Below are 25,417 nucleotides of genomic sequence, written 5' to 3'. Positions count from 1 at the left end.
GCCCTCAGGAGCCCATGCCCTGGTAATCCAGAAGCACCACTGCTGAGGGTGACTGCTCCTCCCTTTAGACCTCTTTGCTTCAGTTCCAAATACAGAAATTTGTGTTTGCATTGAGGTGTTTTTGTGAACTGCCCCATCCCATAGAATAAGCCAGGCCATGTCATGTCTCTGCCTTATCAGTACCCTTTTGGCAAACTTGGTACTAACTGTAAATGAGAGTGATGACTTGTACATTTCCTTCAAGATTATTCCTGCTACCAATACCTGTGTAACTTCTCTAGAGAAAGCTTTGGCCAACAACTGCTTCTCAAGCAGTTTTATGCCTGTCAGTTAAGCAGGTTTTAGGTCATTTAATTTGGACTGTTTAATTTTCATATATCATGTTAGACTGAAATGTTTATTGATGTGCATGTGCTTTTTATCAGTGAGTTACCTCTTTTATCATAATTCTTGTCATTTCTGGGCAGGAATCAGCTGTGGTAAAAGTGAAGTTGCAGACAGGAGCCTTCAGGTACACATCTTCCACTGTCCTGTGGTCCCATTCTGGAAGTCTTCAGGAAGATTAAATGATTTCAGGAGCATCCTGCTGGTCAAAAGCAACCATCTAGCAGAAAGGCTTTTTTAACTTGGTAGAACTATTCTTTCCTATTGAAAATGAGTTAGCAAAGAAAGGAAGCAACCTTATTTTGAAATGAAAAGTGGCTGCTTGAAAACTATAAAAGTGAAGTTCCATCTCTACTTTTCTATGTAATTATGCTGCCCTTTCTTTTTTTCTTTCAGATGTCATGAAAGTATTTGTTAACTTCTGATCAAATGCACTGGAAGAAATTAACTGATATTTTTCTATAACAATTAAAAAGCAACCTTATGTTGATGTAAGGGAAACCAACTGAATGAGCTATTCTGACCCTTATCTGATTTGAACCCTTCTTAAGATCTATGAGCTTCTAAATCAATGTTCTATACGGAGAAATAGGGCAGCAAGCTAAACCAACAGAAATTGGCTTCAGGACAAATAAAGGAAGGTATTTCTTCACTCTACATATATCTCAGCTGTGGAACACATTTACTGATAGGTTACATAGGTTCAGAAAGATCTTGGACAGATTTATGCAAGAGAAATCCATTGAAAGATATTCTATGCAAAGATTCCACAAAGAATCTGAACCAGTATCATTAAGATACTTTTAACAGGAACCCAATTGTTTTTATAGCTCATCAGTGCCTGACAGAGTGTCCTGGGTTCAGCAGTAGCAGTCGTGTTTCTCCTTCTTGGTAGCTGGTGCAGTGCAGTGTTTTGACTTTCAGCTTGGGAACAGAGCTGATAGCGATGTTTTGGTTTGGCCAAGGACTTTGTGAGGCTCATGCTCTGCCAGGGAGGAGGGGAAGCCAGGAGGAAGCAGAGACAGGACACCTGACCCAAACTGACCAAAGAGGTATTCCATACCACAGCATGTCATGCCCAGGATGTAACTGGGAGTGAGCCGGAAGGGCTGGGAGACTGCAGGGTTGGAGGAGGTATCGGTCAGAGCTTGGTCGGGCTGGGGGGGCGAGTTATCGGTCGGCTGGTGGTGAGATGATGTATTCTCTTCCCTTGTTATCTTCTTTATCATTATTATCATTGGTGGTAGCAGTAGTGATTTGTGTTATACCTTAGTTACTAAACTGTTCTTATCTCAACCTGTGGGAGTTGCATTCTTTTCGATTCCCCTCTCCGTCCCTCCGAGAGCAGGGGGAGGGCAAGAAAAAGGGGGGGGAAGTGAGTGAACGAATTACCTGACTGGGTTTAAACCACGACACAGAGGCTGTCCAGAAGCAAACTACTAGTGCTTAACTCAGGTTCAAACCTTACTTACTCAATAGACCTACAGGATGAACACTTCAGAGGAACCTATGACTGTAGCAGCATTAATCAATCAGAATATAAAGCTCTGTGGAGAATATGTACAATGGGTCTCACAAATAGCACTTTCTCTCACAAAATTTGACAGTACAACTGAAAAGGTTTCTCTGTTATGTGCAGTTGAGTGGAGTTTAGTTTAAAAGACAGAAATAGCACAGTTCTGTGCAAATTATATGACACTATCTGAAAACAACTGAAAGAATGGAGGCTAAAAATCTCGTCTAATTAATGCATAACAATAGTTGATGATTTATTGACTTTTCTGTGAATACACAGCTCCTATTAACAATATTTAGATACATTTTCTCAGAAATTATTAATTATTCATGTTTAGGAATTGATGATTAAACATTTTACAAGAGACAAGGCACTAAAACGTACAGTTAGTCATCCTTATTATAGACGCTGTGAGTTCCAGACATACAGTAGATTCCCCTCACTTTGATAATTATTGAATCTCTTCCTCCAGTGGTATTTTTGGTTGCATTTCACACATCTCCAACCATCAGGAAGTATGCATCTTAGGACCCTACTTTTGTCTCCTTTTACTCACTGTTTTTGTAGAAAAAACAAAGAATTTGCTATGAAACTTAGCTACACAGTAAAGATAACAAAAACCCCATTCGTCACATTACTAAGGACTTGGACAAACTGTGAACTCCTTAGAGAGTCAAACTATAATGTAAGCACTATTTATCAATTAAAAACAACAGTAACAAAAAAAAAAAAAAAAAGGCCTGCTTAAAGGTGCAATTCCAGAAGCTACTTGTGTGTGTGGCAGAACCAGCTTTGGTGGTGTTTGAGGCACTAAAATACTAATCCAACACTTTACAACGGGTGAGATGACTGAGGCTGATGCCATGCTAGGAAAATCAGAGAAGCCTAGAGGCTACCATTTGGCTAAAAAGGGGACCTTAAATAATGTACAGTTTTTAGTGCAATTACCCAGAAACTGTCACTAATAAAAGGCAAAGACTAAGAGAGATAACATCTAAATACTCCAATAAAATATTTCATATCAGAAGGAGAGTGTACATTTTCAAGTATCTTATAATAAATAGCCCAGTACTGAACTAGTAGTTCCATTGTAGATGCTGACTATAAGCACAAACACAGCACCATGTAAATTTATATATTGTTGAAATACAACAGAATCTAATGCCACATAACAAATACAACACAGTGTAAAGAAAGAATGGATTCCTAATTATTTGACCATTTATACAAAAATGCCAAAGAGGGGTTCCTAGCTCCAAGTGTCTCCTTGAGATTCTCAAGCTCTTGTGCTGGCAATATTTTAGAGGTCCAATGTTCGGTGCCTCTGCACTTAGACTGCAGTAATCCTGAGCCCCCTGAACACACACGGAAAGATTACCACTTTCAGAAGTTTTCAGAGGATCCTTGCAGTCTCCCTGACCAAAGGAATTCAGGTGCAATTCCAGTATGGGCAGAATATACTTGCAAAATAAAGGAAGATTCCGCTGTATAAGAAAAAGTGATAATAGAGAGAGAACCTCACAGAACAATCTCAATTAATACCCTGGGTCATTACCAAATTTAAGTGGAAGTCACTTTTTCCCATTGGAAAGACAAGACTTTTAAAAACCTGGCCAGTGAGACTTCTCAAAACATGGCCAACATGATGTGCCATTAAAAGATGGTTGTACCAGCGGAGATGGCAATAACACATTTGGAAACAAATTATGCCTTCAAGTGGTTTTGCTTCTTGGGTATTGTAAAAATATTTCTATTAAATTGCATGAATTTTTGGAAACAAAAGTTTCTTACTCACTTAGCAATAGGAGTCACTCAAAAATCACAGGAAGAAAAGATGTTAAAGAAAACCATTATGTGATTGCTCTTGATGAGCAAAATCTAATATTTTCCCTCCTAGTTGCATAGGTTGGAAATACCACAGATACCCAAGGGAAGTGTGGCTCCAGTACTCCCTGGAAATTGGTGGGATTGGAAAGTGTAACCAACGTGCCTTGTTAAAAATCCCATCCATGGTTCCTAGAGCCCATTTTGACCCCAAAGTCTTGACTTGCCACAACCCCTGCTGAAGACAGTGGGTCAGTACCTCTGAAAAACAGGCCCTGTAACTACGTTTGTGCTGCTGGATGCTAGTTGGTGGTAAAACAGATTGTACATCTTGTGTCTGGAAGTTCAGAAACACAACCACAAAAAGAAAGGTATGATTAGGGCTATGCTTTCTAGTTCTTTGGAAAGTAGAATAGAATGGAATATCTCTGTATTAGTTTGGTTGAATTTATGTATATATCTAACCGGGGATGGATTAACATAGTTAGCTTTACTTTTTTTAATTAAGAATGTGAACTAATTTGATGGAAGCAGCAAAGATTTTATGAGAAACAAAGGTGAGAGCATGCCTGTGTGATATAACAGCACCAGTTAACCAAATCCTAACCAAGAACTGAATCTGTCAGGCTTAACCTGTGTTAATCTATTGCTCTTGGTAGCTCAGCACTGACAGCGCATAATTTTAACCTGGTCCATAATTTGGAAGATTTTAATGTATAACAATTAAATCAATTTCTTACTCCCAAAGTAATTTTTATAGATTTCCGAAGTATTCCACTGCTGTTACTATGTCCATGCTTGTGTTTTAAGTCATGATAGGATGTGTGCTTGAGTTTGATGTGTGATAAGGCTTGAGCCACCTATATCTGTGCTGTGTGTAACTGAAGGGCTTAAGTTTAAGCCAGTCTTTTCTCATGCGTGATTTTCACAGGCTGGCACCCTGACAGTGCAGTCATGCTGGATTTACAGAAGTGTGTTGGTAGCTGTGGTACTTGGAGCAGAATGAGAACAGAGACTCACACCTATCTCTCAAGCCCGTGGGGTGGTGGAAGTATAAACTGGAAGTAAGCAATAAATGTATGTTTGCAAGAGGAGTAAAAGCAAGATTCACCCCAGAAGACAATGTTGTAATTGGTTAAGACAAAGTACTATTGCAGTCGTTCAGTGATTATACCTCTAAATTTGTCACCTTATCAGTATGACAAGGCACCTCAGTGACACAGTTAGCAATGACGGTTGTTCCCACTGGCCAAAGCCCCTCAGTTTTTATTCAAATTCATCCACCACCACTGATTTTGAAATTGGAAAAGTTGCAACGAGTCAGTGCTAGACAACTTGAGAAGGTGAGACCCTCACCGTGGTCCAGCTGGCATCACCACACGGCTCAGCACATCCAAGTAGGAATATTGCATTCAAGAAAAACAGGACAGAATCAGTATGGGAAGTGTTCTTCAAATGCTATCAGCCACCAACAGAGTGCAAGATAAAGCCCAGTCTAGCCTCAAAACATTCATGCAAGCCAGTAACTGAAAGCAAAACAAGTGCATTTTAGAAACTAATGATGCTTTATTTGGCAAGGACTTCTCATTACACTTCATTTTAGATGGAAACTTGGAGGTGAGGCAATATTTGGATTGGACATTATTATTTCTTAAGCAGAGGCTGAACCTCTCTTACTAGGTCAGCACTGATAACTCCCAGCCTGCCAAAATCCCTGCCCAGTTTAAATACCAAATCCATCACATCACCTCCCTAATTTGGACTTTTCAGAGTCTCAGTATGCGAGAGCATTTACAAGATCTATTTCAAATAAATAGTATTTATCGTGTGTGTATCAATTCCAACTTTTACAGTCCATAGGCTTGGTATCCAAAAGCTATAGAGCCACACAGCTCAATGGGTTGAAGGGCGGTTCTGTGGGAACACAAAACAAATTTTAGCAAAGCTTTAGTGAGAGTAACACGTCAAAACTTCAAAATTCCACAATCAAACAGGAACAGGAGCTTTCTTCCCTGCATTATTCTGTAATACAGAATGTGCAACAGGAATTTATATGGGTGATTCAGCTGGTCCATTTGTGGCTTAGTACACAATTTCAAGGCATAATTCTAAGAAAGGGGAAGGGATTTGTATGTGACCAAATAATATAGCTTGAGAAGCTTAGAAGTCACCTTGTTAGTGCCATATAAATAACGAATTAGTACTAAATTGGTGTATAATGCTAGTTCCAGATTCAGGGCTGTCCAAAACCAGCCTGTTATATCTGAGAAGAAATATCTGAAGACTTGTGGAGTACAATCAATCTCAAGTTGTGCTAAATACAAACCTACTTCTACTCTCTTGCCAAACAAATTTGATTAATGAGGTGCTCTAACATTTTTTTTTCAGAAACTGAATCACACAACTATTCTGCAGCTGGACTAACAAAAGGAAAACAATCTCAATCAACATTAAAAAAGCTCTGTAACCCACATAAATTAAATAGGGACAATCTAAAAATCTATCCTGCTTTATTTCTGTTAAGAGTTATTTCCCTAGATTTAAATATATATAGATACATATAGTGTAGCTTTTTATCTAGTCAGCTCTTCATCAGGAAGGCAACAGATTGTTTCTAGCTATTTTGGCTGCTTATTTATTTATTTATTTTCCCTGTTGTTTTTGTCTTGCGGCTGTTTTGATATATTGGGAAATCCAGACTAGGATGAACTAGAAAATTGAGCAAAAATACTTTTTGATTCTTACTGCTGAAGAGGTTGACCATCCACTTAGATGCATCCACATGCCCTCATGAATGTAAGAGTTTTATAACCCCCAGACACGTGGTGGAAAACCTTTTCTTTTTCCTTGTTGTGCAGCCTACGGCATTTGGCCACTATGTGCTGGACGAATTTCACGTGCCTTTCCTCAGTGCATAGCATGTGTGTCTGGATAATGCAGTCTCAGATAATTGTCCAACTTCAGTGTAATAAAGAGTGAGGTCTAATAAATGGCAGTATTCCTGCTTGACACAGCTACTTTTCTTATTGTCAGGCACTTGGAGCTGTGAAAGGTATGATAGATGTGTTTCAAAGGAAGGAGTATTCAGGGAAAGTGAATACCATGTGGGGGAATTGTTTGCCATACATGACTTCTTGGGACAGCTAAGAGCTGTCTTCACTTCTGACTTGCTCTGAAAACCACACCAGCTTTTTCAGTTTTTTCAGTGTTATTAACGTGACTGATGATGTTGTGGGATGCTCAATCCCTTCACCATCAGAATAGTAAAATATTCAGAGCCACAGCTAGGATGTTTCTATTTTATTGCTCTCGGTTTAGGCCCAGAAACCTGTCCTCATTTCTATGTGCACTTTCTTTACATAGAAGAGAATCAAACTGTTTTAAGTAATTCCATTACCAAACAAAAAATAAAAATTAAAAGATATCTAAGACACAAAATCCCTTGTAAATCAGCAGCACAGATACTGGGATACTGGAAACAGAGATTGCTGCTTGCTTTCACTGTAAAAATATGTAATTATCCTATTCTTGTATATGGTAACAAATTGTTTCTTTTAAACAAATGTACAGAGCTGTCCTCTGTAAAGTTTATTAGATTAAATTAACAGTCACTGCATATTATCCTATCATCTCATTACTTGGTTTATTTCATTAGCCTGGATGTATTAATTTTAGTACACATTAATACCTAATTTGCACGGAAACATTTTTGAATATCTAACTAGAGACAGAGTTCAGGAAGAGTGATGATGTGTGGGTTTAGAGTCAGCTGCTTTGCAAAGAAACAAAAATAAAGTGAAAAAACAGGCAATTATGAAAACAACTAAGATGCGTCAGTCTTACAAAACCAGCTTCGAACAAGCCGGCTCAAAGTATGAAATCATAGGACTACTTGTGCAAAATGTTATTTTAAGATTCACTTGTAATTCCCCTACCCACCAAGTAACAGTATAGAAATGTGTAGCAGTTTCAATGTCCTCAAGAAAAAAATACCTGAAAATGTGATACTGCATGAACGTGGAGTTGTACAGACTATGTATAACCTGTAGACTGTGACCATATCAATCCAGAATTAAACTGGCAGCATTATAATGCAAGTGGGGAAGAAGAAGAGGACACATTGTAAAAGGCACCCTAACAATAACCAGCAGAAACAAAAGTCTGCAGAATAATATTAAAAAACACCTATGTAATCATACAGATCCTTGGGAGACTGCTAAAATTTGGTATTGGAAACACACAAAGATAAATGATTATCAAACAAGACTCAGGACAACGTCCTCAGCTGCACTATGTGTGATATAACTCAGAAAAGGGTAGCCCTGAACCACCCTTCTTTCTCTGGCCACACCAACTTCACCTGCCCTGTGAGGACTGCTACTCTGAGCAATGGCTGGCTCTTTCAGCCCTGCCTAAACACATCTCTGCAGTGTAGGAAGGAGCACCACAGAGAGGCTTTACGGCAAGCAGCAAGATCTCTTGCTCCTGTGATAGAGCAGTCTGGGCACTGAAAGAAGTAGGGTAATAGATTGCAGGATTGGATGTGTTATTTCTGTGTCAATTTGAGGAAATGTGCGCGCAAATCTTACACTGAAACTCTTCGACTACATAGAAAGAAGGAACTTTGTCATTAAGAAACCCCAAATGTAACCTCTGCAGAACCCCAAGGATTTATAAATTAGCTCTGGTCCTGATGTATGACTTTGTGGTCACAGGCTATCCTCCCAGAATTACATGGAGATGGAACAGAGAAAGTGCTTTTCCCTATATAGACCTTCCTCTATATTAACCTTTCTTCGAACTCCTCTAATACATTTCCTAGTCTGTGCACTGAGTCCAGAACGTATGGGCAGCTGTGTAGAAAAGGCTAACTAACCACACTTTCTGTGGAAGGGGAAGATGATGACTGAAGAGCACCCATTTCATGCTCAAATACTGTGATATAGGCATTCTGGGCAAGAGAAAGGAAAGAGCAAAACACATAGCTCTGCCTGAAATTCCCTGCTCATATTGCTGGTTCAAAAAAGGGGGTAAACACTGACAGAAGCAAGAAATACAGGAGTGAAGAAATCAATACGAAAGATTATACCAGATAACAAGTTAGATGATCTCCAAGGAGAGACAACACTTGGAGCCAGGCACATGTCAATTTGGGAAGCATAAAGGAATTTCCCACACCTTGCCTAGAAGGTGATAGTTTCTCTTTATAAACACATAGAGGCTGAGAACAATGGCCACCACATGTCTGGTATATATTTTTCATACAGACTTAAGCAGGGATCATTTTGCCCAGTCCATCTTTTAAGTTCATTCTTGCCAACAACTTGTATAACAAGTCCAGAGAAGAAGAACAGGCATGTTCTTCTTAAAGTACTGCTGTATTTTATCTGTGGGAAAATAGTTAACAGGAAAACACAATTATGTGAAAGTATTTGAATGACGTAAGCTAGAAAACAGGGAGAGGAACAAATGGACATACTGTCTGAGATGGCTATATTACATATAAGAAAAGTCAAACAAAAGGAAAGATGAATCTTAATACTGGTGAAAATAATTGCAAAAATAATAAATGGTAAAAGCCACATTTCTCAAGTCATTTAAATTCTACCACACCAATCATTTTGTAAAGCCTCTAGATGGAGAAGTTGAAACCTGTCAAGGAGACACATTACTTCATCTTGTTGATCTTTTACATTTTTCTGTGTCTATCACCCAACCTTACAGCAAACAAAAGTCAACCGCAGATGGGAAAGCAAAAACCTGTGTCACTGGTAAGTCATCCATCACCTGTACCACAAAAGCATCTTGTATTGTTTGTTTTAGGTGTGACATTCCCATTCTTCCTTTACTTATGTACTGATCATTCTTTCTTTCATGTCTTCATCTTGGCTCTGATTTTCCTCCTGTGATCTTCTTTCTTTCAAATAGAAGCTGAATTAAAAGGGTCTGTTGTTCAGCCTAAGAACTGTAACTTTTGGTCTCAGAATAAGAATATATACCAAAATGCAAGGCATTGTCCACTTAGTACAGTCTGAAAACATGCACATTAAAAATTATTTTTCAATAAAAAAATAAAACAATCTTTTATGAGTAACTTCTAGGAGTCAAAACTACCTTTATCTCACACCTAATGAGATTCTCCCTGGACTATTTCATACCTTCTCAGAGAGCTATCTGGACCCACACAGTCTCTGTTTTTGCTCTCTTCACAGTGCTGAAATTGTCTCCGTTCATCAGTTTTTGACAGCTCAACATTGATGGTTTCAATCTCATAGCTTCAAATTACTTTCACTTAGAAGCAGTGTGGAAGGAATTCCATCATTAGTTAAGACAAATGTCTTTCCTTTTTTTCTGGATGGTGCTTCAACAATTGTCATAACCACTCAAACAACTGACTCATCTTCCAGACCACAGAATGCAACTTCAGAACAAAAAGGTCCTCACTCCAGTTTACTTCTTTTTATTTGCCTCTGCTGTTACTATACCTTCCAACAGTGTTTCCATTCAGCAGGAAAAAAGTGTCCATAATGACATCCTGCTTTGGAAGTCCTGTGCTTCCTTCATGCAGCCAGTTTATAAGAAAACTGAGTTTGCTGTCAAAAAGATCTGTCTTCAGGTTTCATACATGGCCTATTTTTCTCATCTTGCTGCAGCTCCATGAATTTTTTTCTCTGTCATATAAAAGAAGTTGTAATAAATCATTGCAATTGCTGGTGTATGTTGAAGGGAACAACCCTCCAACAGTGTCAACCACAGTGAGTACTGCGGTTGATAACGGCAGTGCTTGCAAAGATGAATCACCAGCAGGGAAAGCAGTTCAAAAAAGAAACACAGGAGGAAAAAACCCAACCCAAACCCAAACCCCAATACCAAAAGAAACTCACTCCATCAGAAAGAACATCCAGGGAAAAGATGGGAGTGTAATTGCGAATAAATGCTTTGTAATATGCTCCAATCTGAATATGTTGCTTACGGTATGGACTTGCTCACATGAATCATGATTTGAAAATACTTTATTGAATAATGGGATACTCAGGTTTTTCAATTAACACTTTTGTTCATTTTTCTCACTGCTTCAAATGGTTGTTGTACATCTTCCTGTAAAACAGCTTTTTGCACATCAGAATTTCTTACAAATCTTTGGGGAGTTCTGTATTTCATGTTTTCTTAACCCTTGCTCCTCTAGACTAAATGATTGTCTGGGGAAGGATTATCTTTATTTGTGCTTTCCTATCATCTACTATTCTGGGCCCCCAAACTTTGTGGGGACTTACATGTGAATGTTTTCGTATCAATCATGTAGGGTCCAACCAAAGGAGCCTTGACAGGCTTGAGAGGTGGGCCAATGCCAACCTCATGAAGTTCAACCAAGTCAAGTGCAAGGTTCTACATCTGGGTCGGAGCAATCCCAGGCACAGCTACAGGGTGGGCAGAGAAGAGATTCAGAGCAGCCCTGTGGAGAAGGACTTGGGGGTGTTGGTTGATGAGAAAATGAACATGAACTGGCTTCAGTGTGTGCTTGCAGCCCAGAAAGCCAACCGTATCCTGGGCTGCATCAAAAGGCGCGTGACCAGCAGGTCGAAGGAGGTGATTCTGCCCCTCTACTCTGCTCTTGTGAGACACCACTTGCAAACCGCGTGCAGTTCTGGTGCCTCCAACATAAGAAGGACACAGAACTGCTGGAGCAAGTCCAGAGGAGGGCCACGAAGATGATCAGGGGGCTGGAGCACCTCCTATATGAAGACAGGCTGAGAAAGTTAGGGCTGGTCAGCCTGGAGAAAAGAAGGCTGCATGACCTCATAGCAGCCTTCCAGTATCTGAAGGGGGCCTATAGGGATGCTGGGGAGGGACTCTTCATTAGGGACTATAGTGCTAGGACAAAGGGGAATGGGTTTAAACTTAAACAGGGGAAGTACAGGTTAGATACAGGGAAGAAGTTCTTTACTGTGAGGGTGGTGAGGCACTGGAATGGGTTGCCCAAGGAAGCTGTGAACGCTCCATCGTTGGCAGTGTTCAAGGCCAAGCTGGATGGTGTCTTGGGTGACATGGTTTACTGTGTGGTGTCACTGTCAACGGCAGGGGGTTGGAACTAGATGATCTCAAGGTCCTTTCCAACCCTAACTATTCTATGATTCTATGTCTATCATCCCTCACTGACAGCAAAGGCAAGAAACACAGCACTAACAAGCAGAACAGAACAAAACAGAACAGTGCTCCAAAACAGGAATGATTCCCTTGAACTGCTTCCCACCCCATGTGACGGAAAAGAGGGAGAGTCTTAGTCTTTTCTTCCAGCTAGAGAGAGGTTGGAATACTCAAGGAAGCTGCTATGCCACCAAGTACTGCAAAGGGAGACAGAGGGAGACTTTGTCAATGGACTGGCTGGTTCACTACATTTGAAGAGCTTTATGAATTGTTAAAAAGCTCTTGTTCTCAGAATGACTCCAGGTGGAAAGCACACAGCACTAGCAGCAGCAGGAGACTCCTAGTTTGGTATTCTACTTGAATACAGGATGGGCCTGGAAAAGAAAGGACAAGCACAATGGCTTCTGAGGAAGAAGTCACCTTCTTTCCAACTTCTTACGGGTCAAGGCTGGAGGGCCAGTCTACAACCATTCTCTCAATCAGCCAGCCAGATCGAAAATCTACTGTTCTTCATAAGCAAAGAGCTCAGTGGTCCTTTTGCTACTTACTTCATTTTCACATCTTCTAGGAAGAATAAGTTATGAAGTGTATTAACTAGTTTGTTGTTTTTTTTTTTCCTAAGCCCCAGCATAACAATCCAGCCAATATCTGTCAATCATCTTTTGTCTCAATAGCAGAGAGCAACTCCAACCTTTGTCTTTGTTTGGGAAATGGTAGACAGGAAGAGATAGAAAACAAAATAAACATTATAACCTCATGTTTAAAGCTGTTACATTTTCTCAGGAACACCCAACGTAAGCATACCTAGAGTACCTTAAATTTCAAAAGTATGTTATGGTATTCTGAGAGGGGAAAATCTGTTGACATTTTAGAACACTGTGCATGTCTGACAGTTAAACAAATCAGAACTACCTACAAATGAACAATTTAGTTTTCCCCTTGGTGGACTCTACCACTGTTTCTCTAAACATTAAGAGTCAAAGTGTGCTCACTATCAGCCAGGCAGCTATCCTGTCACTCACTGTACATTCACATTAAAAAACCCTCTTTCCAGTGTGCATTACTCATTAATGTGCTCAATCAGACTGACTCTGCCTATGTTCTAAGGTGAATTAGGAAAGGGTCTGTTAAAAGATGATACAGGCCATTCTTTTGTGATGGTCTGCAGTTTTCTCTCCCAATACATTTTCTTTTTATTTAGCACTTCCATTTTTATCCTGTGTTCTTCTTCAGCCATCTCACACTCTCTTTCTATTTGCTGTATTTTTGCCACATGAACTTCATTCATTTGGATTAACTGTAGTTGCAAAATTGACATTTGCTGATGATGTTCTTCCTCATGCATCTTTTTCAGAGCACTTTCCTGAGATGCTTTACTTCTGTAGTTCTTATCTGCTGCTATTCTGACATCAGAACACGAAGGCTCAGATTGGGAGGTACCTTCACATACTGGGAAATGTACCAGCTCTTTGTCTTCATCACAAAGTTCTCTATTTGAGACAACAAATGACTCTGCAAAACAGAAGAGGAAAAAAGCATTTTAGTATTCCTCCTCCCTCAGGAAACACAAGCCTGTGATAGCATAGTTAGTAGTGTATGCATCTAAACTTAGTGCTTCTGTGCCATAGTACAGGAGTCACTGCATTCTGTTACAGAATATTAAGGGCACAGTGGTCTGACTGAACCACTCCGGACTCTGTTGACAGACCTCCACCCATGGCTGTAACAGGAGCTCAGAATACTAAAGTGAACACAGACATTTATAAGTGAACGCCTAAATTTAAGTGGCTGAGCCTGGAGCTGAAGCTTAAGGCAGCTGTTTAAGCTAAATCTGTGAGTGACTCAGATCTTTTACGAAAGATCTGAGTGTCAGGTAAAGAACTGTATCAACACGAATAGCAAGAGGCTGAGGGAACATGAGGAAGAATACTACTTATTCCTTCCTTATCACTACCGCACACGTTGCAAACACAGTGGTGAATATTTTTAGGAAAAAATGACACTTTTCTAACTTTGTGACAGTTCTACCAATTCTTCTGAAATAAAAGAAACAACTCAAGGAATAAAAAAGTTACAATTGCCAGTAAGGGTCTCAAAATACATTCCTTTACAAATCCTGATGGCTACTTATAGTAAATACTATAGGAAAGGGATGTTATAAGAAAGTTATCTACCAATGTAGTTACTGCTGTCTTTTGAGCAAAAACAGTCTTCTGTGTGTGATCCTGACATAATAAAGTTTGTGAGAAACCACTGTAGCCACCCTCCCTTTCTGGTTTTGGATTATTCCTTCTCTGTGTGCTTGCCAAGCAAAGAATGTAGTGCTGACCTTTTGTAGAAAGGCCATTCTCCAATGTGGACTGCAGTGTGAAATACGGCTCTACGTATTCTAAAAGTCCTGGAAAACAAAGGAAGGAAGATCTACAGGGAGCTCAGTGTGTATCATTCACCTGCCCTCGATGCAGGTGAGGCTGTGCGGTGCGGCCGGCGGGCTGCTGGTGGAGCTGGGCAGGAGCGGGGCCCCGTGATGCCGGCATGCCTGCTCTAAAGGCGGACCGGCTCGGCACCATACCTCACCCACTATACCCAGCAGACGGACGGCGGCGTCCCAGCTGTGGCGCAGCTCATCCTGGCTGCCCCGTGAGTACCACAGTCCTGTCTGCCTGAGGGGCGCAGAGAGCCCCCACCACGCCGCCTGGAGCGGGCGGGCTTCTCGCTTCCCTGGGTGCAAGGAAATACCGGAGTCGGGTGGTCCTTTGTTGCTTCCCCGTCAAAGGGAGATGCAGTGCAAGTCTGATGAGGAGCGGCTGAAGGAACGGGGGTTGTTTAGTCTGGAGAAGGCTCAGGGAGGACTATCGCCCTCTACAACTACCTGAAAGGAGGCTGCAGTAAGGTGGTGGTGAGTCTCTTCTCCCAAATAACAAGTGATAGAATAAGAGGTAACGGCCTCAAGCTGTGCTGGGGGAGGTTTAAGATTGGATATTAGGGAAAATTTCTTTACTGGAAAGGGTGTTCAGGCATTGGAACAGGCTGTGTTCAAAAACCTGTGTAGATAAGGCCCGTAGTGACACGGTTTAGTGGCAGCCTTGGCAGTGCTGGGGGAATGGTTGGGCTTGATCTTAAAGGTCATTTCCAACCTAGTTGATTCTGTATGTCAAAAACTGATGAAAAAGAATTGAGTAAAACCTCACTTTAACTCCTGGGGGCCTAGGGAAATACACAGCCTTGTAATATCATAGCTCTGAAATTACTCTTCTATAACCAGCAGTTGCAGCTAAGTGGAGAGATTAGACTGCTGAAAGCAAATCCATGGCAAAAATCACATAGAAAACAATACTACTTGCAACATTACAGTAACATTTATACCTTGACTAGAAGCATCAGGCTGATATTCAGAATCTTCTGGTGGGCTCTGCAAAAAGTACATTTGCTCAGGCATTATGCTGGCAATCTTCTCTTTCCCTATGATGTGAGAACTTATAAGTGGACTAACACTTCTTTTTACCTTCTCCCGCCTTTCATGTGCCATTATCTTTTTTGTCCGTGCCTTGATATTTTCCCAGCATTTCTTTAACTGTTTGAAGTCTCGCAGTGATACACTGGGCTGCGAATTATATTCATGAGCTAGTGCTTGCCAGGTACGTTGCTTCAGAGCAATAGTTCTTGCATCACTTTTTTTACACTCAAGCACATATTTGTATTTTTCAACTAATGCAAGCAGCACACTCTTCTCCACTTCTGAGAAGTATTTAGCAGGCTTTATTATTTCGTTTTGCATTTTCTATTGTTTCTCCAAGAAGCCAAAAATCCTATGAAGACAAGGTTGAAAGCAAAAAACAAACAAATTAGACTGGTTACAATATCAGGAAACTGTGTTTCAACAAATAACACCTAAACATAGCTTCTGCTTCTAACACACTCATTTTCTAGAATAGCTTGTGAGTAGTTCTAGAGAACATAACGAAATATTTAGGTAAGACATAGTGTAATTATAAGCTATTTTCTATTACCATTTTAGAAGCTACACAGTCAAGAATATACCATAATGAGAATCTTCTTCTTTGTTACAATTTATCTTGATACCAAATACACAGTATCCAATTTAATTAGTAACTTCTTTTTAATAACTTGTGTTCCTGCTCATTGCACTTTGTTACACCCAGAGTTCTCAAAGCCCTGAATTGTAGAACAAGTTCTGAAATCCATCACTTTATAGCCTCAGGTTTAAGTCTGAAGCCACCTTCAGCATGTGTGTGTTTCCTTTAGTACAGAAAGGACCCTCTTCTGCCCTTGCTGACTGCATATAACTTCTCCCCTCCCTCCACAGTACTTGAAAGTTGTATGAGAAATGATAGTAGGAAGTTCTATTTTTAAAGTCTCCTGTTGGTTTGGTTCTCCCTTCTGCTCAGGCCTCCGTGACTGACATGCAATGGGCAGCAGGATCTTGACTGGTTGCGAGACATGAATTAATTACAGAAACTAACCACTCTGAAGGTACAGGTCCTTCGCCCTTCACTGCTGACTCAGTGTGTGGCACTCTTCCTTATGCTTGCACTGCTGGTCCCTCTCTGGAATGAACAACCAGGCTAAAAAGAGTTCTGGCCTCACTCAATACAGCCACTTCCATATTACTTACACCATGTTAACAACTGCGTAAGTCCCAGACTTACTCAGTCAGTAAGAAAAGGGTAGATGATATCTGGAAATTCTTAGGAAAAAATAAAAAAAAAAAGGAGTGCTTCCTTGAATTATTAACATATGATTGTGCTGTAAAATGTAGCTTTTATTCTATCTTTCCACAATTCTTTCCCCATTCCATCCTACTATAACTGTGTATCCCAAATGACTCACATTTTGTACAGAAACTTGTGGATAATTATGTAGAAAATGGGGAAAAGCAAAGCTATCTCAGGTCATATTTCTTCTGGTTTTAATCATAAAACTCAGAGATGAAACATAAGTGGTAACTGGACCATAATGCTCACAGTCTAGGACTCCCCAAAAAGAATCTTCCCAAAATGTATTTTGCCCATTGTTTCCACTACTTCCCTCACAACATTACTTGAAGATGCAATAGATACCGCTATGAAATTTCCTCCAATATTAGTTTTTACTTAACTGCACTGCACTATCACTCTCTTCATACCATCCTTGTAACTCCTTTCCTCCAAATGTCTTGATACTTAGTTATTTCCACTCGCTTCTGTGAAAGTGACTACTTATATTTACAAAGAAAGCTAACAGACAAGCTGACATCAAAATGAGAACCCAACTCTGACATATCAGAACAGAAGCTTTCTCAAGTAGCCCATAACATGTGACAAACCCCAGCAACACAAAGGAGTCAAAGAATAGAAGAGGCAGGAGGACAAAGTCCAGAATAGCAAAACTGTAACAAAGTGAATAGAAATAAGTAATAGTCCGAGTTTACATTAATTATGTTAAGTCAGTAGCAGTAGCTAAGTTGACCCCTACTGAAAAAGCAGCAAACACTAAGTTTGTACTTTCTGCCACTGCTCAACTAGGTAATCACCAGTGACCATGTACTGACCAGACAGCAGCACCTGTGCAGTTCCTGGCTAGTCACAGTTCTGTTGTCTCTTCCAAAAGCAGGTGTCATGAGGATATGGGAGAGCTGGGATCAGCAGACAGGATTTAGGGGCAAAGGGAAAGATTCATAGAAAACCAGAGTTTATTATCTGCACTGTTCATAGAACAGCTTGCTTATTTTCTTACAAGAAAGAAAAAGCTGGAAGAAGGAAAAGAGCTGGGTCCCTGTGGAAGGAATTGGCTCTCTGATCAAGCATTTCCTCCATCACACTATATCAAGTTATTTATTATCCTCTGTGAAAACTTAATCACCCCACATATTGGTGACAGGAATTCTTAAACACCTATAATATCACAGAACAAAATAAGTGTATGTAAAAAACTTGAAAGTCGCACATACCAATCATTATAATGTCTAGGTCTAACAGAAGAGAACATCTGCTTCAGAAAGTCCTTAAATAGAAAAATAAATTTTCAAGCTAGCCAAAAAGTCAGAAAATGGACATCCTAGCAGGAGATGATGAAAACCAGGAACTTTGCTCAATGAAATAGCTCCCAAAACATGCAAAATAGGAGAGACCTATAACGAAATAGACTCTATTTACTAATCTATTTCACCATTGTATGGTAAATGTACTTATTGTACCATTTCAAACCATTGAGATGCTTTGGACAGCTGCTGAAACGATTTTTTTTTTGACTAAATATTGATGGTTCAACCTGTCTTAACAGGTTTCACTGACAAACAGGATGGAAAGCAGTCCCACCAGCAAGTCATAAGGTTCAACAGCTTATGACCCTGAAAAAACAGGATCAGAGACTCCATGCAATCAGAAATGGCTGATTCTGCCTTCTGCTGATGCATGTAAATCTTATTTCTAGCTTTGAAAAAGGGTGAGAATCTAAGACCAAAAATCATCACGTTTGTGCGCAGAAAAATACCTTTAATTAGAAGAAAAACACATTTTCAAGAACTTTGGAGACTAAGTTCAAAAAGGTAAACAATGAGACAAGGAGGCATAAAAGCACAAAATGTAATCAGTTCTAAGTAATGGTAAGTTTGATGGCTTTGTAATGGAAAATAACTGCAGTGCTTGAAGGTAGTTGACATAGTTTTCAGTCCTTAGGACCCTTAGTACAAAAAGTGTAAGAAAAGCAGAATAGAAAAACAGGACCTGGGGATGGGGAGCATCTGGGACTAGCAGATGTCCAGGATGGGAGCAGTTAAATTAACCATAAGTAGAAGGATGGGATGATTGCTATGTCTGTAATGTTAATTAAGCCGGTGCTTCAAAGACTGACAGAAGTTATGAAGACTGTTGGAAGAAGTAAACGGCCCTCAAAGACCACCATCACATTTTTGTGCATGCAGGAAACTTTCTGGAAGATGATGTAATTCATGTGTAGCCTCATGAATATGTATGTCGGCCCAGTGACTATATAAGGATGGCCTGTGTAGATATACGGTGATACACGTTAGGAGGAGCTATCTCCCATGCTTTCCGGCGCCGCAATAAAGAATACCTGCTTGTCAACTTGAAACTTTGTTGGAGAGTTTGTTCCTGGAGTTTTCTCCAAATCAACAACCATACTGGGAATTCTGGATTTGAGGTGCTAAATATTTAGTTAAGCAGACTGGCAGAGATCAAGTGATACCAGTAAATATTTAAAGCATTTCCAAATATGAATTCATATATATTTACAACCTATGTACTAGGAGAAAAGCTCATCTTTCATGGATGGAGCCACACCAAACCCTTAAGTATCACTTTCATACCACATTATCATTTATTGCTATTATTTTTTACTGTGGTATAATGAGAGACTGATCTGAAATCAGACTCCACTTTCCATTGTCTCAAAGATTGGTATGAGAAGCTGAGATGGAATTCCACCAATCCATTGTCTCAGAGATGGGTGGGAGGAGTTGAGATAAGTCCATTACGTGGGAGAAGGGTGTGAGGAGCTGAAATGGGACTCCACCATCCATTGCCTGAGGGATGAGTGGGAAAGAGCTAAGACCCTTGTCCATTGGTGTGAAGAATTGTCCATTATCCCACACAACATGCAGTTGAAGAGCTGGCTGCAAGACCAAGGGAACTCGTCCACCAGAAACATGTAATATATGACATGAAGAAGAGAGGTACTCCCCCCCAACTCATTATAAAAGGGGCAAAAGGTAATTACGAAGAGGAGCCATTGCCATGAAGATGACTCTGGAAGGATACCTCCATGAGGACACCCACCTCCAAAGACTACTACAGACTCTCTGGGGACACTTTGCTCCAACAGCGACTACAAACCCTGCAGAACTCCCACCAGATACGACAACGGTGCCCTGGAACACTGCTGAATCCACAGTGGTGACTCTCTCTGCACCCCAAATTCTTGCTTCATTTCCATCCTTTTTCCAATCTGTCCTATCACTATCCCCTTTATCACAATAATTTCCCTTTTTTATAATAATTGTCTTTTCGCAACAAACCAACTCAACAATTACAGTACTTGACCTTGTTTAAGTCTTAATTTCACTCTTGGGAACATGAACTGAAACAGGGTCTGGCACTGCAGTTTTCTCCAATTGGACCCTGACAGGTATCATCTAAGATCCCAATTCATAAGCTTAAATACTGTACATTTAAGAAAAGAAACGTAGATCCTACTCTGAGAAGAATACAATATATCAGTCTTTCCTTCCCCTACATTCCTATTATTTTTCCTACACATACAACACTGCACATGTGTCTTTTCCACGAAAAAGCCAGGACTCTGACCTAGGATGCATAAAAGAACTCAAGAACAAGTGAAAGCAGTTTAATGCACTTACTACACAGAAGAAATGAGTTCTTGAAGATGTTTTTCAAGCTCTTACATGCTTAGCCTGCTTGCTTCAATACATTAAGCCCATTCTCAACTGGTGCACAGAAAGCACTCTGAGATGCCAGCGAACTTAGAATACTGAGAAGCTGCAGCAAAACACCACCATGTATTTATATTCACCTCTTTCTCTTTATACATATCAATCACCTTCTCCTATGCAGAATATGAGAAAAGGCTCTCATAAAGCTACTCACCTGGGTCATTTGCCGAGGTGAGTGTCTCCAGAGAGGAGACTTCAATCCCAGAGAGAGGGAAAACACTGCTTCCAGGAGCCTCACTTCCGAGCAGTGAGAGCCACCAAGGGAGCCTCGAGCCCTCCATGAGCCTTGCCCAGGTGCCGGCAGCTCCGCCGAGGCAAGCAGGGACTCACAGGGGGCCGTGCCAGGAGGGACGGCACCGCCCTGAGAGGGTAAAATGCGGCCCATGGAGCTTGAGCGGCCCAGAGCACAGGGAGCAGAGCGGGCAAAGGTGAGGCGCTGCAGTCAGGGAGCCACAGACCACACTCACCTCTGTGCAGGGCAGGGTCTTGGAGCATTCTCCTGGAAGGCGTGTTAAGGCACATGAAAAACAACAAGGTGCTTGGTGACAGCCAGCATGGCTTCACTAAGGGGAAATCCTGCCTGACCAATTTGGTGGCCTATGATGGGGCTACAGAACTGACGGCCAGGGGTAGAGCAGTTGATGTCATCTACCTGGACTTGTGTAAAGCGTTCAACACTGTCCCACACAACATCCTTGTCTCTAAATTGGAGAGACATCAATTTGATGGATGGACCACTCGGTGGATAAAGAACTGGCTGGATGGCTGCACACAAAGAGTTGTGGTCAATGGCTCAGTGTCCAGCTGGAGACCAGTAACGAGTGGTGTCCCTCAGGGATTGGCATTGAGACTGGTCTTGTTCAACGACTTTGTCGGTGACATGGGACAGTGGGATTGAGTGCTCCCTCAGCAAGTTTGCCAATGACACCAAGCTGTGTGGTTCAGTCAATACACTGGAGGGAAGGAATGCCATCCAGAGGGACCTTGACACGCTTATGAGGTGGGCTGATGCCAACCTCATGAAGTTTAACCATGCCAAGTGCAAGGTCCTACAGCTGGGTCGGAGCAATCCCAGGCACAGCTACAGGTTGGACAGAGAAGAGATTCAGAGCAGCCCTGCAGAGAAGGACTTGGAGGTGCTGGTTGATGAGAAAATGAACATGAGCCGGCAGTGTGCACTTGCAGCCCAGAAAGCCAACCGTATCCTGGGCTGCATTAAAAGGAGCGTGACCAGCAGGTCAAAGGAGGTGATCCTGCCCCTTTACTCTGCTCTCATGAGACCTCACTTGGAGTACTGTGTGCAGTTCTGGTGTCCTCAACATAAAAAGGACATGGAACTGTTGGAACAAGTCCAGAGAAGAGCCATGAGGATGATCAGGGAGCTGGAGCACCTCTCGTATGAAGATAGACTGAGAAAGTTGGGGCTGTTCAGCCTGGAGAAGAGAAGGCTGTATGGAGACCTCACAGCAGCCTTCCAGTATCTGAATGGGGCCTATAAGGATGCTGGGGAGGGACTCTTCATCAGGGACTGTAGCAACAGGACAAGGGGGAAATGGGTTTTAACTAAAAGAGGGGACGTTCAGGTTAGATATAAGGAAGAAGTTATTTACTGTAAGGGTGGTGAGGCAGTGGAATGGGTTGCCAAAGGATGTTGTGAACACCCCATCCCTGGTGGTGTTCAAGGCTAGGTTGGACTGAGTCTTGGGTGACATGGTTTAGTGTGAGGTGTCCCTGCCCATGACAGGGGGGCTGGAACTAGATGATCTTAAGGTCCTTTCCAACCCTAACTGTTCTATGATTCTATCTTAAAGTCCTTTCTAACCCAAACCATTTTATGATTCTAAGCCGAAACAATTTCCATTTTAAGGCTAAAAGATCCTTCCATGACATATGCCCAGGATATAATTCAGTATGTAGGAAGCTGTGCTGAAATGAAAGCTCAGTGTCTACCAGTTATGCAGGAAACGAGATTGATTTGGGAATGTGTAGGCACATGAGAACAGTTGTGTAGTAAATTCTAAAAAATAAAGAATGGGAGGCTTCTCCCACTCTTACAGGTGCCCAAGCTCTAAGATATGCACAGTAAGAAAGTACTTTACCCCAGATGTCTTCTCCTGGCATAGCTCAATTCACAACTTGCCTTATAACAAATCACTGTCCATAGTACTTGCTCTCTCACACAAACTCTTACTGCTTTAAAATAACAATAATATCTCTCAACTTCTTATTTTTACTTTGAAATGTTGTGTGGCATTCTTCTTTTAACGACTATAAGGGATGTGCTGTGGTCTGCTGGAAAAATATCTTGGAAAAAAAGATTACACAAGTGAAGCAGAGCAGATGCTCATAGCTGCGTTATATATATGTATTATTTTGCTTGCACACACCTAAACATGCACCTAAACTCAAACCAGTGCAAAGAAGTCCGTGTAGGGGGAAAAAACAAATCACTTCAGATGGGCATGTGTGAGCATTTTTAGTCCCTGAAGTATTGTTTAGGTATAAGAAATGTGAAGTTATGATGGAAGACTTAACCTAAATGTGAAGTTCACACTAACTGAACCCAGAGAAAACAGTTTGCTAGCAAACTGTGGTGACTTATGGTATGAAAGCAGAATTAATTTACCAAAGGCAAAAGGATTAGTACAAGAATTAGTTAAGGATTGAGAAAAAAAAACAAAAAAGATTTATTTATCTAAGTTAAACTACAGATGAAACTTTAAGCATAGTCAGTAGTTAACAGCACTAAAAATCATAATTCTGCCCTTTACATCCAGTGTTTGAGGGTGGAAAAAAGACATGGAAATGCAGTGACCCAAACCAGTCACAACAACAGGTTTATATTTCATTTGAATGCTAGAACCAGCAGTAAACAGTGTTCTCCCTCCTCAAATGTTAGGTTTTCCTCACAGAGCTTCCATCAGAGCATTCCAGGCCTGACCCTGTCTACCTCGAGACTTGAAATCACTAGGTAATTAGGTGCATATTACAAGTATGAATGGGATCTATATGGCAATTGTGTTACATATAATCAGATAACGCACCCCCCCCCCCCCCCCCCAAACCTCTTTGGATGTTTTCCACTCCCTCCGTTTTAACATAAATTAATAGTTACCATGCATCATCCAGCAAATGAACAAAATAATCTATTGGTAAAAAAATAACAGTAGTTCGCTTTAATTTCTCCCGGCAAATTTCACGGACATACACAGGCAAATGTATTTTTTAAAGGTACGTATAATATTATATTACATACACACGCACGTAGCTATATTTTAAGCCGGTCATCCCGCTACCTATGGAGGGCATCCAAAGCAGTTTGTGCAGAGAAAGGTAATGGACGCAGGTTGTTATTTGCAACGACTGTCTGAAATTGATCAAAAATAGGCATAAACAGGAATCCTACCAGACTCTCCTGCACCCGAACTTCTCCCACATTAACTCGAGCTGGGTTCTGTTTCCTCGCTAGCTCCTCCTGAACGAGAAAGCAAAGCAGGTCCCGGCTCCACAAAGGCGGCCGCTCCTCCCAGGGCGGGCATGCAGGCTGCGGCGCGGGCTCAGGGACATCTGCCGCGGCAGGGGAACGGCCGGCGGCCGCGCTGACTCCCGGCGACCGCGGAGCGGGGACAACCCCACCCTGCAGCACCCGCCTTCTCCGTGCTCCGAACAAAGCGCCGCCGAGAGCTGCTACCGCCGTCTCGGATCGGCTCGGTTCAGCTTCCCTCCTCTCCTCCCCCCGCTGGCGGCCGGGCCTGCCTGCCTCACCTCCTCGCCGGCAGGTCGCTGGCGCTCCTTCAGCTCCCCGCAAACCCCGCGATGGATTTCCGCCTCTCCAGAGCACAGGCGGTGCAGCACCGGCCTCTCCCGCCGTGCCGCGGGAAGGAAAGGCCCCGGGAGACCCTGTGCCCCCAGGTGCAGAGGGGCTGGCCCGCGGGGTGTGTGCCTGGTGTGGTGTGCGTGCTCTGGGGAGCGATGTGCGATCACCCGCCAGCCGCCAGGAAGGGGGTGGGCAGCCCCGTTTGCACCTGACGCGGCCCGCGGGCGGAGCTCCCGGGCCGCACGTCGCTAGCGCGGCACCCCACACCTCCGAGTGCGGAGCGGGTGGGGATCTCTCACCGCGCCCGTCCCGGTGGGGAGGCAGAAGACGCCAGCTCGGGCTTTACCTCCGACAGTGCCCGCCGGAGCGTGAGCGCCAGCGCCCCCAGTGGCACATGGGGCTGATGGAGGCGGGTCGTGGGTGCTGCGCTGAGGGGTGGCTCCCGCGTCCCCTCCTTCCCTCTGAGCTCCCGGTTCTCGTTGCCGTCCCGTCCCCGGGGCCTGGGCTCTCGCGTCCCTTCCGCGCCGTGCGTGACGCAGTTCCTGCCCGCCCGGTACGCCCCGGGCCCCGCTGCCGGCGGCGGCGGTGGTGGTGGTTGGGGACCTTGGCGGCGGGTGGCCGTGCGGGCTGCCCCTCAGCCCCTCACCTCCGCGGGTGCCTGAGGAGGAGCGGGGAGTCGCGGGCTGGCGGTAAGAGGCCGGTGCGGTGGCGGCGTGAGGGGGAGCAGCGGTGGCCGCTGGGTGCCGGCTCCATCCGGCTGCTGCCCGCTGCAGGGCTGGGGTGAGCAGGGTGCAGCGACGGCCCCTATCTTCTCCTCGGTTCCTTGCCCGAGCAGGTGCTCGTCCCCTCACCGGCAGATCTGGCGGGATCGGTAAGGCCGCTGCGGGCGGCGTGCTGGGCCAGCTCCAAGGATGGGACAGGGGCCGAGGCGCTTCTTCAGCGCTTGTATTCGCGGGCCTTCATTCGCTTGTATTCGCTTTGCCCTTCTTCCCCCCCGACCCTGCCCCACTCCAGGGTGGGAGCGTACTTTTCTTCACAGCCCACGTCGTGTTCCTTTTCCAAAGGCGCACTTTGGGCTCTGCATGCCTGGCTGTATGTCATCTGTTCCAGCCCATGCTCCGCGCCTTTCAATCCCAGGAAAGAAAGGGGAAGCTTGAAATAGTTCCAAATAGTTTTGTTTTGGGACTTGTGTAATCTTCTGGTGGCTTTGTCTTCCCTGAGGGAAACTCTGGGAGAAGATTGTTTCTTCCGTGTTGTATTT

General features: G+C 42.7%; 1 protein-coding gene across 6 annotated transcripts; it reads right to left on the bottom strand.

Moving 5' to 3' along the window:
* Positions 1–12,017: 12,017 nt before the first annotated feature.
* MSANTD3 (Myb/SANT DNA binding domain containing 3) lies at positions 12,018–24,677 on the bottom strand. Of its 6 annotated transcripts, XM_062608945.1 has the most exons (5): positions 24,105–24,677; positions 15,375–15,678; positions 15,236–15,281; positions 14,199–14,267; positions 12,018–13,381 (listed from the first exon to the last, which is right to left on the bottom strand). In XM_062608945.1, exons 2-5 carry the CDS (start codon positions 15,645–15,647, stop codon positions 12,972–12,974), a joined length of 798 nt encoding a protein of 265 aa, XP_062464929.1. In that variant the 5' UTR covers positions 15,648–15,678; positions 24,105–24,677; the 3' UTR covers positions 12,018–12,971. The 6 variants fall into 6 exon arrangements, with proteins under 6 accessions (XP_062464929.1, XP_062464924.1, XP_062464930.1 ...); XM_062608940.1 differs by having other exon boundaries at positions 15,236–15,678; positions 24,105–24,676; XM_062608946.1 differs by lacking the exon at positions 14,199–14,267 and having other exon boundaries at positions 24,105–24,667.
* Positions 24,678–25,417: the final 740 nt, after the last annotated feature.

Source organism: Pezoporus occidentalis, unplaced genomic scaffold, assembly GCF_034315485.1.
Source record: "Pezoporus occidentalis ecotype Australia unplaced genomic scaffold, CSIRO_AGI_Poc_V1 ctg132, whole genome shotgun sequence".
Classification (NCBI taxonomy): Eukaryota; Metazoa; Chordata; class Aves; order Psittaciformes; family Psittacidae; genus Pezoporus; species Pezoporus occidentalis.
This window is presented reverse-complemented; position numbering and strand designations above follow the sequence as displayed.